This window comes from Pelophylax lessonae, assembly GCF_965119305.1.
Source record: "Pelophylax lessonae genome assembly, chromosome: 12".
NCBI lineage: Eukaryota > Metazoa > Chordata > Amphibia > Anura > Ranidae > Pelophylax > Pelophylax lessonae.
Window position 1 is genome coordinate 179,113,197 of NC_138779.1, and position 15,869 is coordinate 179,129,065.

Sequence of the window (15,869 nt, forward strand, 5' to 3'; positions counted from 1 at the left end):
TCTCTCTAAGAATGTAGGCTTACTATTGGGTGGTCTGCTGCTCATTTTGCTGCTTGGAAGTGAGTCAATAATGGCGCTTTTCCATTGCATGGAACCGAACGGTTCGGCTCGCTTTTGTGCTTTTCCACTGCTGGTACCGCATGGTACGGTGTAGGAACGGTTTGGTACGGTACGGCGGCGCTTTTCCACTGCATGGAACCAAACGGTACGGCTCTCTAATGGCGCTTTTCCACTGCATGGAACCGAACGGTTCGGCTCGCTTTTGTGCTTTTCCACTGCTGGTACCGCATGGTATGGTGTAGGAACGGTTCGGTACGATACGGTACGGCGGCGCTTTTCCACTGCATGGAACCGAACGGTACGGCTCTCAAAAACAGTACCACCTCGATTGTGGTTCCAAGAGGTACCATGCCCGGTACCATATCCCACAATCCTTTGCATGCAGTCACTACTAGCCACTGATTGGTCAGAGAATCCCACCCACCCCGTTGTTATCCCACCCACTTAACTTTAGTACTACTTTAGTGGAAAAGCAAACCATACCGTACCGTACCGAACCGTTCCAACACCGTACCATGTGGTACCAGCAGTGGAAAAGCAAACCGGGCCAAGCAGGGCCGAGTAGAGCCGAGCCGGTACTTGCAGTGGAAAAGTGCCATAACAGTACCACCTCGATTGTGGTTCCAAGAGGTACCATACCAGTACCATATCCCACAATCCTTTGCATGCAGTCACTACTAGCCACTGATTGGTCAGAGAATCGTTGTTATCCCACCCATTTAACTTTAGTACTACTTTAGTGGAAAAGCAAACCGCATCGAACCGTTCCAACACCGTACCATGCGGTACCAGCAGTGGAAAAGCAAACTGGGCCAAACAGGGCCAAGCAGGGCCGAGTAGAGCTGAGCCGGTACTTGCAGTGGAAAAGTGCCATTAGTGCTCCTTTGGACCACTTTACTAAGTCCCTAAGTAAATCAAAGCAAAGCAAATTGCAGCTTACAGGAAAACCTCAAATAGAGGCATTCAGTTCATGCAAGTCAATCAGCTCATCTCTAAACCAAACCTCTAGATTTGTCTACAGCAGAATTATCACTTTTGTGTAGACTGATCCAGACATTTTTTCAGATTTATTCAATTTCTACATCAAGCTTTTGATAGAGACATCTTCACTGTGTGCATTACAAGATGCTATTTTGCTGTGCCTGCAGTGACATAATCTGCTGTACAATCCAGGAAGTCCAAAGCATGTGCCTGTGTTGGATCAGATTGTAGGTAATCCATGGAATTGCAATTGCATGCCTCCCAGGCACAGTAATACAGCATTGTTTGTAGTTGAGCATTTCTAATTAAAATTCATGAAATGTGAGTAGTATTGCAGACTTCATCCAGTTTCTTAGGAAAAGTTGATTTTAGTGAAATAAATAGTAACTCCAGGCAAACAGCGCTAAAGACACAGCTGAAACACCCTTTTAGGAACTGCCAAAAAAAATTCACATACTCTTGTGACCCATCAGTATAATACAATAATGGGCTAAAGGGTTGAATGGCTCTTCAAATTCATTATATAAAGGGGATGTGAAGTTTAGAGTTCCCAAATGAATTATTTGTTCATGGTATTTTTTTGACATTTATATTACAGATAGACCCGGAACAGTTCGGAGCAAAGCCCGGCTCGGTATAGTGGAAGAATGTTGTTTCTGTGGCTGCAGTGTTTCCATATTAGACTCTTATTGCGCTGCTCCAATCACTAACACCACTGGCAAAGAAGGTGAGTGTAACCTGACTATCTTGCTTTAAATAAATGTTCTTTAATTTTTGGTAGCTTCTACAAAGGATAGAACAGGGGATTTTACAGCACATTGATTGATTGCATACTCAGATATTTTACTTTTAGCAAATATTATTTGCTGGAAGCCTTCTCCGCTCTAAAACCAAATCCTTCCCACTCTGGATTCTGTGCAGAGCATTTGATGTTCCGATACAAAGAAGGAGCTCTCCACACACCAAAAACGTCACGCATGAATCTAGTTTATCGAGGCAGACAATCACTACAAAAGCCTCCACCCAGAGTGCACTTTACACAAAAGGGCTTGCTCATAGAGATGGGCATCTTTACAAGTAAGCCCTTTTTGGGTAAAGGTCCCAGGGGCTGACTGCCAACTTTCAGTCCAGGGGGCAAGTACAAACCAGAGACTCATGCTGCACAATTCAGCCCCCCTCCCACTCCCCCTCTTCATGGTCTCCTCCTGACCCACATTTCAGGCTTGAGCTCCGCTCCCGGTACTCTCTACTCACCGGCCAAAAATCCAGGTCCCCAACCTGACCAGTAGGGGGTGGTTCGGGGGAGCTGGGACAGCTCAGTCGTGTCTAGCTAGGGGATAGAAGAGGAGAGTCTCCAGTGGGGCATGGAACCGGCCTCTGCTCAGACACACTTAACATCATCCATGCTGGGGGGAGGAGGCCTGCGCTCTGTCCTTGTCTTCATCCCGCACTCAGTAGGTCAGCAGTGGGGACTTTTTACTTCTCTTCTTCAGAAATCCTATGGGCATGTCTGTGGCAGGAGTGGTGCAGCCTTTTTAGGGGGCATCAGAGCAGCCCAAGGGGCAATTTCCCCCCTGCCCCCTGGCCCAGTCCTCCCCTGGAAGGTCCCATAGGAGGAGACTGTTGTAGTGATTGTCAACCTCAAGAAACCGGAACCTTATGTGACATTATTGGTGTGCAGAGAGCTCCTTATTTTCCCTCAACAAGTATTTTTTATTAACTGGGTGGATAGAAAGTAATTTAGTCATTTTATTCCAATGACACAAAAATATACAATTGTCTAAACTCAGGAGAATATTATACTACAGATCAATCATACCAAAATGGCATCTTGGATGGTTAAATAGGATATTAAAGTTATGCTGATTAATGTCACCCTAAAAGGTTATTCACACTGGTCAGGCCTGTTTGCAGTGTTTTTAAAGCATGCGCATTAACGGGTGTTAGGTTGCATATTAATGTGGGTTGATTCTTTTGAACACCACAAAAAAACAAAAACGTAACGCTTTCATTTGTCCTTGCACAATGCTTAACAATGCATGGCAATACTTTACAATGCTTGCATTGCAGTTCAACGCAAGAGTGTGGTGAAGATGCGTTGAGGTGCAATTCTCAACAAATGGCATCACAGAACATCAGTGCATATAACATGCATTAATGGTGTGATTGGGCAATAATGGAACTGAAAATAGGCCTGGAAAAACTGGTTAAATTAGGTTTAGTGCTGAATGCCAAGTGATAGCTGCAAAAGTAAATAAAATCTTGGACTATATAAAAAAGAGATGGAAAAAATGAATACTAGTATAGTAATATCCCAGTTTAAATCACTTGTAAGGTCACTTCTTAAATACAGAATCCAAGTTGGGGCACCACTAGTCACATCACCAGTATTAAGTTAAGTTAAGTTAGGGAATACCCTATCACAGAATATAGTATTTAATCATAAAAATGGTTAAGATGATTCTCTTATAAAAAAAAAAAAAGAATTCCAGCATTATAGTTATATACAGTAAAACCTTGGTTTGAGTGTAACTTGGTTTAAGAGCGCTTTGCAAGACAAGCAAAAATTTCAAATAAATTTTGACTTGATATACAAGCGATGTCTTGATATACAAGTAGCCTCAAGTCACAGCTGAGTATAAAAGAGAAGAGAGGAGCCTCTAAGTGTAGCAATATGGTTAAATTTAATGAAGGTACAACATTTAGCAACTCACATGGTTGATGATTGGAACAGGCACATCTAAGGATGCAGGCATCAGGGGTAAAGCTGTCCACATAAACCATCCTCCGCACCGCCATCTACGTCATCCCTTCCATGCTGCCCCTCGCTTTCAGATCGCTTTACTGCAGGGTGGTCTTCCCGGTCAGGATTACAGACTGGCAGCCGGCGGTGCAGAAGATGGTCTATGTGGACAGCTTTACCCCAGATGCCTGCATACTTAGATGTGCCTGTTTTATTCATCAACCATGTGAGTTGCTAAATGTTGTACCTTCATTAAATGTAACCATATTGCTACACTTAGAGGCGCCTCTCTTCTCTTTGATACTCTGTAGCTCCTGCTGGATTTTGCTTCTAATCCCCTTGTGGAAGCGGCTATTTGTGGATGGACATTTTATGATTATATAACCTATCGCAATGCTATAATATTTTTATATGGACTATAAACTGAAGGATTTATGAATAAATGGTTGTGGAACGAATCATCTGAGTTTCCATTATTTCTTATGGGGAAATTCGCTTTGATATAAGAGTGCTTTGGATTACAAGCATGTTTCCGGAACGAATTATGCTCGCAATCCAAGGTTTTACTGTAGTTACATAGTTTGTCTAGGTTGAAAAAAGACCAGTTCAACCAATAAAAAGGGGGAAAAAAACAAACAAAAATAAATAAATAAAAATAAATTATTCAATCCTATATACCCAATCCTTTTCCCCACAGTTGATCCAGAGGATAACAAAAACCCCCCAGCAAAGCATGATCCAATTTGCTCCAGCAGGGGAAAGAATTCCTTCCTGATCCCCCTGAGAGGCAATCAGATATTCCCTGGATTAACTTTACCTATAAATGTTAGTATCCAGTTATATCATGTACATAAGTACATGTACATCTATGCGGTTGATGCAGTTTACAGGCACGTCTTGCGTTTTTTTGAACATATATTTTTTTATGTGTTTTGAATGCGTTTTTTTCTCTTTAACAAACTGTGTATACAGTAGCTGGTTGTTTAGAAGGGGGCCAGGAAGCCAGCTGCCGCGTCCTTAACAACCGTTAAGTCATCAGCTGTCAGCGGGCTTCCCTGCTGACACCTGAATGCAAAAACAAGAATTGCCGGCAATAGAAAAAAAAAAAATCACCAAAAAAACGGCGTGGGGTCCCCCCCAATCCATATCAGGCCCTTCCCACACAATCTGCTGTGGGAATAAAGTCCCCCACCCTTTCCAAAAATGGTGGAAGCAACGGCTGAAAAACGGTGTGAACCTAGGGTTAGGAAGGAATCAAGACCTTTTTTAAAGCGATCCACTGAGCTAGCAAGTACCAGCTTTGAGAAAGTTTATTCCACATTTTCACAGCACTGTGAAGAAACCTTTCCATATTTGGAGATTAAATCCCTTTTCCTCTGGACGTAAAAAGTGCCCCCTTGTGCTCTGTGATGACCTTTAAGAGAATAACTCTACACCAAGTTCACTATATTGACCCCTTATGTGTTTATACAAGTTGATCTTACCCCCCCTCCTTAATCTTTTCTTCTCAAGAGAGAATACATTCAGTTCCTCTAATCTATCCCCATAGCTGAGCTCCTCCATGCCTCTTATCAGTTTGGCTGCCCTAATCTGCACTTTCTCCAGTTCCTCGATATCCTTTTCGTGAACTGGTACCCAAAACTGACCTGCATATTCCAGATGAGGTCTTACTAATGATCTGTACAGGGGCAAATTGATATCTCTCTCTCTTCAGTCCATACCTCTCTTAATACAAGAAAGGAAATTGCTTCTTTTGGAAACCGCAGCTTGGCATTGCATGCTATTATTAAGCTTATGATCTACCAGAACACCCAAAACCTTCACCATTGTTTTCCCCAGTTCTACTCCCCCTAGTATGTATGATTCATGCATATTCTTAGCTCCCAAGTGCGTAACGTTACATTTATCAACATTAAACTTCATCTGCCACATAGTTGCCCAATCAAACAGTGCATTGAGGTCGGCTTGTAGGTTGAAGACATCCTGTAAGGACGTTGTTTCACTGCATAGCTTGGTATCCTCTGCAAAGACTGAAATGGAACGTTTAATCCCAGACCCGATATCATTTATAAATATATTATAGTTGGTATTAGTAGTATTATGATGGTCTTAGAAACTAGTCTATTTGAATAGTTGTATCTATAGGTAATTACTATTTCTCTAAGTGGCAAAAGTTGCCAATAGGGGTCGTTTGTTTTGTATTCCTTTCGGACCAAAACTGAACTTGGTGGAAAGGGCTTTTGAGCTTGCACCATACTATTTTCAAATAATACAAATAGTATGTCCTATCATATTGCATTATAATTTGTAGACTGAATTAAGTCATAAAATTGCAAACCTAAAGTCCAATTTTTTATTGTATACTTTCTGACCAAAGCGGAAATGTTCTTTTTTTGGATAACATTAGGGGTTTTTGATTTGCCTGTCTCTGCTTTTTAAGTAGCTATTTTAATGTATGTATATAATTATTTATTACAGAACAAAAATCTTAGGAATGTTCCCAGGATCTGCAGAAAGTTATCTCTTAAGCTGATTAAAGGATGATCAAAAAATCCAACCAAAGAGACTTTTTGACTGCCGTGGAAATGTGCAATAATATTGGGATGAAACCAGGAAGAAAACCCAATCATATGAAGAGAATTCTCCTGAGCTTGTGTGACCCTACATTAAAAAGCTGAGTTAACAACTAGCTGTGAAGGTATTAGTCAGGAGATGGCCTTGCTTTGCTTTGACGACTGTAAAGCAGGTATTGGACAGCCCATATGCCCAATGTTCTGTACAATGTGGAACACACATGGAATTTTGAACTTCGGCTCCATTGTATATTTTTCCAATTCCTTGGTCACATTCAGTCACCCTATACACCCAACTCCCACCCAACTTATACCAAATGGACAATTTAAATGGAATTCATTCAATTACATGTTTCTATAAAAGCTTTATGAAATATTACTAAAATGTATGTCTAGCTAATGTACTCAGAAAAATAGGCAGGATTAAAACCAACCTGTTATTTAGGTCTTCATTAATGACTTGCCAATATTTTTAAAGTTTGAGAGGTTTTTCTATTATGGTTTTCTGCCCAAATTGGTTATTTTTATAGATACTTTTTCCAACAGAAACAGTCAATGCTGCCTAAATTTCTGTAATGAGAAATAATTGTCGTGCGGTTGATTGGAGGTCAATGGAGGGGGCAAGCAAATCTGTGCTTTGCCTGTGCAGTTACCTTTTATTTCCCCTTCCCAAACCTAACCTAAGACCTTCCCAAATGCATACTTACCACAATCTGAGGGCCATGACCTTTGCTGTTTTTTTACACCCAGCACTGCAAGTCTTTAGTGTCCTGGACATGACTATGCATTATACCTCCATAGACTTCTATTGAGATGTCTTCTGAGGCCAGAAGTGCTCTGGACATGGCTCCACAGAAGTCTATAAGGCCGTAATGCACAGGCTCAGCCAGGACACTAGGGACTTGCTGTTCTGAATGTAGGAAAACATTTTAAAAGTAACTGTTCTTTTAGGCTAAGTCCACTTAAAACTTTATTTTTTTCAGGTTGCGTTGAAAGGTTACTTGGGAAAAAAGGTAAAAAAAGACTACTCAACTCAACAACCTAGAACTAAGTGGACAGACTCTTTTGGCACTTTTCCACTGCAAGTACCGGCTTGGCTCTACTCGGCCCTGCTTGGCCCTGTTTGCTTTTCCACTGCTGGTACCGCATGGTACGGTGTTGGAACGGTTCGGTTCGGTACGGTATGGTTTGCTTTTCCACTAATGTAGTACTAAAGTTAAGTGGGTGGGATAACAACGGGGTGGGTGGGATTCTCTGACCAATCAGTGGCTAGTAGTGACTGCATGCAAAGGATTGTGGGGTATGGTACCTCTTGAAACCACAATCGAGTAGGTACTGTTTTTGAGAGCCGTACCGTTCGGTTCCATGCAGTGGAAAAGCGCCGCTGTACCGTACCGTACCGAACCGTTCCTACACCATACCATGCGGTACCAGCAGTGGAAAAGCACAAAAGCGAGCCGAACCGTTCAGTTCCATGCAGTGGAAAAGCGCCATTTGATAACAGTTTAAGGAATCTTAAGGAAAAGAGCTTATGTGCACTAACTCAGAACATCAATACATTTCAGGCTGTATAGCTTTCAGGTTGCTGTTGACAAATGTATTTTATACACTGCTTAATGAACAAAGGTGAAGTGGCTCATTTAATAAGGCAGTGTAAAGAACATTCATGATGTGTAGAGTGTCATTATACCTAGTAACCAATCAGATTTCACCTTTTATAACTTTAGAACATTGAAAATTAACAACAAATTGGTTGCTTTAGCATTTCTTAGGGGCCTCTGTACCAAAAGCCGTATTGTTTTCCTCTTCACCCTAAATAGAAGTTTATTATTTTAGATAATTTTGCAAGCCTTGTTTGCAGCAGTTTGTAAAGTACTGAAATTAGGAGTTTCAATAGAGGTATTGCATACAAAAAACAAAAAAAAAACGATGGTATTACATCAAAAAAGTATAAAAACTAGCAAAAAAAGTAGCAAAAAAAATTATACTTCCTTCTCCAGCTTACGTTAGCAGAGAATGGTAGATTACACATGGTCTAAAGTGCTTTTTACATGTTTACAGAGTGCAAATCTTTGGGAAAAAAGAATTCATGGTGGTAAAAATAATGTAAAACAAAGCCATGACACTCAGAGTGCTTTGGTATGTAAATTAAAATCAGCTCCAATAGTGAGAACCTGGCCCACCTCCTGTGCTTTGGTATTGCCTCATGATTGCATTGGGCAGCTTTACAGGCCCTGATGTATAGCCTGGTACTTACCTTCCCTATCAACCAGTCAAATTTTGCACAAACCTCATTTGATCAGTAAATTGACACCACAATTCAAAGGACTTCTACCAGTTTACTTCTGGTGCTGGCAGAGTGTGCAACAAACCCCATACTTTGCGTTTTGTAAACTGGTAAGTGGTCCTCTGGACTACTTTTTACCACTTCACTGCAGTTTGCTGGGTGGACTGAACAGGGGGTCGATACTGCAGAACCATTAGTAGAACAGATTTTCCATTATACTCACATCTTACTACGACAATTCTAGACAAAAATCAATTGCTAATAATATAGGCAGATTACATCACATTTGTATCCCGGAAAACAATGCCCCCTTGGTTAAAAATAAAAAGTTTAAGGTGCTTTAAAAAAAAAACACAAAGGGTCCTTTCACACGGGCGTTCCATATGTCCGTTTTTCATCCCATCAGATTGCGGATGAAAAACGGACATAATGCATGTCAATGGGATTGCGGATGTCAGCAGATGACCATCCGCTGACATCCGATTTGCGTCCTATCTGATCAGTTCCGTTTTTTGGAACGGAAGAGAACCCTATTTTTCTTCCGTTTAAAAAACGGAACGGACACAAAAACGGATGTCAGCGGTGTCATCCGCTGACATCCGCAATCCCATTGACATACATTATTTCCGCTTATCATCCGCAAATGGATGGGATGATAAACGGACATACGGAGCGGATGACACAAGTTTCATACGTGTCCGTAAAAAAAAAGTGCCGGAGCGGATCAAAAAACGGTCCACTCCGTGTAAAAGGACCCAAAGGGGTTTATTTACTAAGGCTAGAAAGGGAAAAATTAGTCACAATTCTGCAGAGAAGCCAATCAGCTTCTAACCTCAGCTTGTTTAATTAAGCTTTAGCAATAAAACCTGGAAGCTCGTTGGTTTCTCTGCAGAATTGTGACTAATTTTGCCCTCTCTATCTTTAGTAAATAGACCCCAAAGTGACCAATTGGAAATTAGATTTCAGGACTCTAGAGGTAATGCAGTCCTGCAAACTTGACTTCTGATTGGATGAGATGGGTTTCAGTACACCCTGGTTCTTTGCACTACTATACTAAATATGTCTATAAATGACCTATGGCGTGAGTCTATTTGCTTTTGGAATGGCTTGGCTTTCTTGCTACAAATATATTCAATTTGGAAAAAAAAGGAAAAGAAAAAGAATGCCTGTGAAATTGTGTCTTGGCTATATAGGATGATCAGCTGTTTGCCACTGTGCAAGTTGGCTTCATATGAATTATGATTTTTTTTAGCAATAATGCTGACATTTCATCTTGCGCCATTCTATTCTAACCACTGCTGGGTTTAGCTTTGTACAAAAAAAATGCTTCACCTTCCAGAAAATTTTGGCATTTAAAACTGTTTGGAAAGAAATAAAATAAACAGTAATGTTACACAAGATATTGCAAAATATTTTCTGCTTCCTTTCTATTGGCGTCCTAAATCCCTGAATGACCTTATACGTGCTAAATCGAGTCTTTGGAGAAAGGATGAGCAAAACAAAAGAATTGTTTTCTATGTGCCCTGCTCACAGCATGCATGTGCCGTGGTGTGCAGAAAAATGCAATGGAAATGGTGGGAACATGCCCTAAATCACAATAGACAAGTTTCTCCTTCTGCAGGACAGTGTGATCCCCCCTTCCCATAGTAAGCAGGTCCCAGCATACAAGTTTTTCAGTTTGCAAATCATCACATCACTCTAACACCATGCATATTTAGGCTGGCTTCACACTGCCGCGTGGAGCGGCTCACAGCAGGAGTGTGGTGCATCCCTGTTCACCATTTCAGGTCCAATTTCAGTCCGAATTTTTGGCTGAATTCGGATCTGAAACGGACCAGAAGACGCACAAGACTTCTGTGCAATTTTCTTTGGAGCCGCTCTGGAGATATGTGAACCAGCTCCATAGAGAGCCAGTCACAATCTCCTGACATGTGAGTTGGATGCGGTGAAACCCGCATCATTCGCAATAGTGTGAACCCAGCCTTAATTGTAACGGTTTAAGGCTGTGGTAAGGGTTTGAGCGGTTCTAGTAACGTCAAAGAAAGTGATTCTGCTGTGATTGGGGTAGTATGGTAAGAACCGTGCAGAGAACAGCAGGTCAATGAACAGCTGCATTTGTAGGCAACATGGCTAGTTGATTATGTTTCCCTCTGGCTGGACTTCTACTGGGCTACAGGGGTGGTCATTTTTCCACCTAAATTTGTATAAAATGTGATGCATGCTACTGAATGATGGGGTGTTACCATTGTACTGCCCCACAGACAGCTCCTTAAAAGCATAAATAGGGTATAAAAGATGATTTTGTCTCTATAAACTGCTTGATCAACACTCTCCCTTATTTATTTACCCAAGTAAAACACTAGACACCATAGTTTGAGTTTAATGGCCAAAGCAGCCTTTTATTAAACCAAATTGTATAAATAACATATATAAATCATACCAGCAACAGTAAGTACATTCTGAAATTTGGAGCCCCAAGGTCCTTGTAGGCACCCCTACTTCACGTACCTGCTTAACCAAACTTAGGCCTCCAGCCGCAAAACACTGACTCAGAGACAGCACCACTATTAGCAGGTACAACCCAGACAAACCACAGGGAGCCGTACCCAAGACGGGTCCCTACTAATTTTCATTTATCAAATAAAGCACATACAAGGACCTTGTACCCTGCAAACTGCCTTGACATACCACCCAGGGAAACAGCCCAAAATCACACAAGAACGTAACCACCAAACAAAAGGGGAGGGTGGGAAGTTGTTCTGACGTTGTCTCTCTCATGATTGAAGACCTCTCTAGGACCCTCCTACTGTTTGACCCCTAAAGCCCCACCTGTTCCCTACGCTCCACCAATCCAGTAAGTATCCCTTTACTATTTTGTTTAAACCCTCCTTAAATTACTACTCCAAACCCGCTTTTAACCCTGTCATGTCAGCCCTCCGTCTAGGTTTTTCTTCCCTTACTCCGGGCCTTGCTGGTTTGATAATGTGGAGTGCTGAAAACAGCTTTAAATTTAACAGGTACGTGATTCACTCATATAACCATTTAGTCATCCATATAATGGCCCAACATGTTTTGCCATTTTTGCTGCTTTTTCAGGGGTACAGCATTTATTCATAATGACCTTAGTGCTCTGTTACATGTGAGCATTGCTGTTATTTCCTGTTCGTCTTTGCACATGCACCAGTGCACTGAGCACTTTTTTTTAGTTCATGTTGTACCCCTGAAAAAGACCCAAATGTGGTAAAACATGTTGGGTTGGGTTGTATGAGTTAGAGTGCTAATGCCAATTCGAGTTTATTTAATTAAAAAAGTCTTCTAAGAAATTCAGAAACAAAGAAAATTGTGAATGGTATAATTTGTAGTTGGTAAAATACTGTAACAAGTCAATTGAATAGCATGTCGGTGGGATATGAAGTATGGAAAATTAGCACACATACAGTGCCTTGCGAAAGTATTCGGCCCCCTTGAACTTTGCAACCTTTTGCCACATTTCAGGCTTCAAACATAAAGATATAAAACTATAATTTTTTGTGAAGAATCAACAACAAGTGGGACACAATGGAACGAAATTTATTGGAGATTTCAAACTTTGTTAACAAATAAAAAACTGAAAAATTGGGCGTGCAAAATTATTCAGCCCCTTTACTTTAAGTGCAGCAAACTCTCTCCAAAAGTTCAGTGAGGTTCACTGAATGATCCAATGTTGACCTAAATGACTAATGATGATAAATAGAATCCACCTGTGTGTAATCAAGTCTCCGTATAAATGCACCTGCACTGTGATAGTCTCAGAGGTCCGTTTAAACCGCAGAGAGCATCATGAAGAACAAGGAACACACCAGGCAGGTCCAAGATACTGTTGTGGAGAAGTTTAAAGCCGGATTGGGATACAAAAAGATTTCCCAAGCAGCACTGTTCAAGCGATAATATTGAAATGGAAGGAGTACCAGACCACTGCAAATCTACGAAGACCTGGCCGTCCCTCTAAACTTTCAGCTCATACAAGGAGAAGACTGAACAGAGATGCAGCCAAGAGGCCCATGATCACTCTGGATGAACTGCAGAGATCTACAGCTGAGGTGGGAGACTCTGTCCATAGGACAACAATCAGTCGTATACTGCACAAATCTGGCCTTTGTGGAAGTGTGGCAAGAAGAAAGCCATTTCTTAAAGCTATCCATAAAAAGTGTTGTTTAAAGTTTGCCACAAGCCACCTAAGAGACACACTAAACACGTGGAAGAAGGTGCTCTGGTCAGATGAAACCAAAATCAAACTTTTTGGCTACAATGCAAAACGTTATGTTTGGCGTAAAAGCAACACAGCTCATCACCCTGAACACACCATCGCCACTGTCAAACATGGTGGTGGCAGCATCATGGTTTGGGCCTGCTTTTCTTCAGCAGGGACAGGAAAGATGGTTAAAATTGATGGGAAGATGGATGGAGCCAAATACAGGACCATTCTGGAAGAAAACCTGATGGAGTCTGCAAAAGACCTCAGACTGGGACAGAGATTTGTCTTCCAACAAGACAATGATCCAAAACATAAAGCAAAATCTGCAATGGAATGGTTCACAAATAAACATATCCAGGTGTTAGAATGGCCAAGTCAAAGTCCAGACCTGAATCCAATCGAGAATCTGTGGAAAGAACTATAAACTGCTGTTCACAAACGCTCTCCATCCAACCTCACTGAGCTCTAGCTGTTTTGCAAGGAGGAATGGGCAAAAATTTCAGTCTCTCAATGTGCAAAACTGATAGAGACATACCACAAGTGACTTACAGCTGTAATCGCAGCAAAAGGTGGCGCTACAAAGTATTATCTTAAGGGGGCTGAATCATTTTGCACGCCCAATTTTTCAGTTTTTTATTTGTTAAAAAAGTTTGAAATATCCAATAAATTTCTTTCCACTTCATGATTGTGTCCCACTTGTTGTTGATTCTTCACAAAAAAATTTTGAAGCCTGAAATGTGGCAAAAGGTCGCAAAGTTCAAGGGGGCCGAATAGTTTCACAAGGCACTGTAGGGGTTGATTTACTCAAAAAACTGTAGAGTGCAAAATCTGGTGCAGCTCTGCATAGAAACCAATCAGCTTCCAGTTTTTTTTTTTTGTCGAAGCTTAATTGAACAAGCTGAAGTTAGAAGCTGATTGGCTACCATGCACAGCTGCACCAGATTCTGAGCTCTCTAGTTTTAGTTATTCCCGACCCCAATCTCAATCCCACCTACCACTATATTATAGCCCCTTATAAGTGTGGTATAGGAAGGAAGCGAAAGTCAACAGAATATTGACAAAGTTGGTATTGCACTTTAAAGCGGTTGTAAACCCTATAAAAAAAAAAAAATAAAAAAAAAAACCTGCAAGACAAAGGCATAATGAGCTAGTATGCATCGCATACTAGCCCATTATGTGTAACTTACCTTAAAACGAAGCCCCGACACGGACCCCCGGACATCGATGCGGGCGCTGCCATGATCCCTCGTCGTCTCTTCCGGGTTCGGCGGCTCCGGCGCGCTGATTGGCCGGAAGAGACGGCTCCAGCACGCTGATTGGCCGGAGCCGCGATGACGTCACTCCCGCGCATGCGCACGGGAGTGATTTTTCCGGCAAGCTCCCGGCAACTTAATTGAAGGTCCCCCCGGACCTTATTATAGGCTTACCTGTAGGTAAAAGTGTCAAAAAGCGGGATACAACCGCTTTAAACAGAAACATGGCAATATGTAAAAACACATAGGTTTAATATGATTTAATTGGTGGTATAATAAAGTTAATAAATTATATGATCTCTGATAGGGTTGATGTGCCTAATTAGTAACACATCACATTCATTACGCCAGATATAAATCCTTCTTATACGCCAAGTGCAGAGGAAAAATTATGAAAAATTTAAATCTTGTTGTGTATATAAATGTTTGCAAACAGTCACATGGGGGCCAGCAGGGAATGGGGCTTTCCTAAACTGTGAAACACATGAGGATAGACAGGTGGGCCAGAGTTTTGCCATGCAATGACACTTGGGAAAAAAAATACAAAAGTAGAGAGTGCGAAGCCGCCCTAGTCGAGCTCAGCATAATTGTGGAAAAACACTACAATGGTCGAACTCACATTGTGTGAAGATAGATAAAACATAAGGATTCCACTGTGGCCGTACTCCTAAAACCACTTCCAGATCCCAACAGGGGAGGGGGTAGCCATGGTCATTCAAACTAGCTGCCCAGGTCCTGGCAGCACATCCGAGGTTATCCACCACCACGCTCGACGTGCAAATCCTAATGCGTATGCGCCTGGTTCAGCCGGCACTGCGTTCCGAGGACACACAAACTGACACAAGCGGGATACAGGGGGGAAGAGAGTGTGGACATCACACAGTTGCCATGACAACACGTTTCGGAGGCATTAACTCCTTCCTCAGGTCACGCCAACTCAATGGTAACTCGCCAAATTATAGGGAAAGAGACGCCTTCTCGTCTCGGATCTTAAAGGGACACAGGGGTAGGGGAGGCAAAAATACTTATAGGCATTGGTTACTATGATGGGACTATAGCAACTAATTAGATCAAACATTATTAAAATTCCCTGGCAGGTGGTAATAAAAACAATTAAACAATTTATAAAGATGTATCTGCTCCCAGCGAATACTAATAGGTTAAAAAAGTTACTAATTTGAATATGCTTAAAGCGGAGTTTCGGCCTCAAAAACAACTTTGGCCCATCCGCTTGCTGTAAACATCCTAAAAAAACAATTGGATAGTCCCAAATTTTTTTTGCTTTACTTACCTTGTTTTTGCAGAAAATATACTTACCTTCCTTCCACTTCCTCCCTCTGCGGCCGCGGCCCGCGCTGTCACTTCCTGTGATCGCATGGGGTTGCCGATCGCATAGTACTGCGCATGCGTGAGATTTTGCTGCGCATTCTGGGTAGCCAGAATGAGCTGCAAGCGGGAAGAAGGCAAGACATCATTACACTGCGGCTTCACATCACCACAGCAAAGATGGCCGCGCTCATACAACGATTTTAAAAGTAAGAATTTGACATAAATCATACCCTATAAAACTACTAACTATTGGATTAGCGGTTATTTAACCACTTTACCACTAGAGCATTTTGCTGTCTTACGTCTGGGCCACTTTTTGCGATTCGGCGCTGTGCGACTTTAACTGACAATTGCGCGGTCGTGCGACGCCGTACCCAAACGAAATTTACGTCCTTTTTTTCCACAAATA

At 41.7% G+C, this 15,869-nt stretch overlaps 1 protein-coding gene across 1 annotated transcript in view; it reads left to right on the plus strand.

Moving 5' to 3' along the window:
• Positions 1 to 6,809, plus strand: part of LOC309567800 (insulin-like growth factor 3.L) — a 44,639-nt gene extending 37,830 nt beyond the window's left edge. The window contains exons 3-4 of the mRNA XM_082273250.1: positions 1,640 to 1,768; positions 6,263 to 6,809. Coding sequence (XP_082129376.1) covers positions 1,640 to 1,768; positions 6,263 to 6,276 — 143 coding nt within the window. The 3' untranslated portion in view covers positions 6,277 to 6,809. The remainder of the gene's footprint in view (positions 1 to 1,639; positions 1,769 to 6,262) is intronic.
• The last annotated feature ends 9,060 nt before the right edge of the window (positions 6,810 to 15,869 follow it).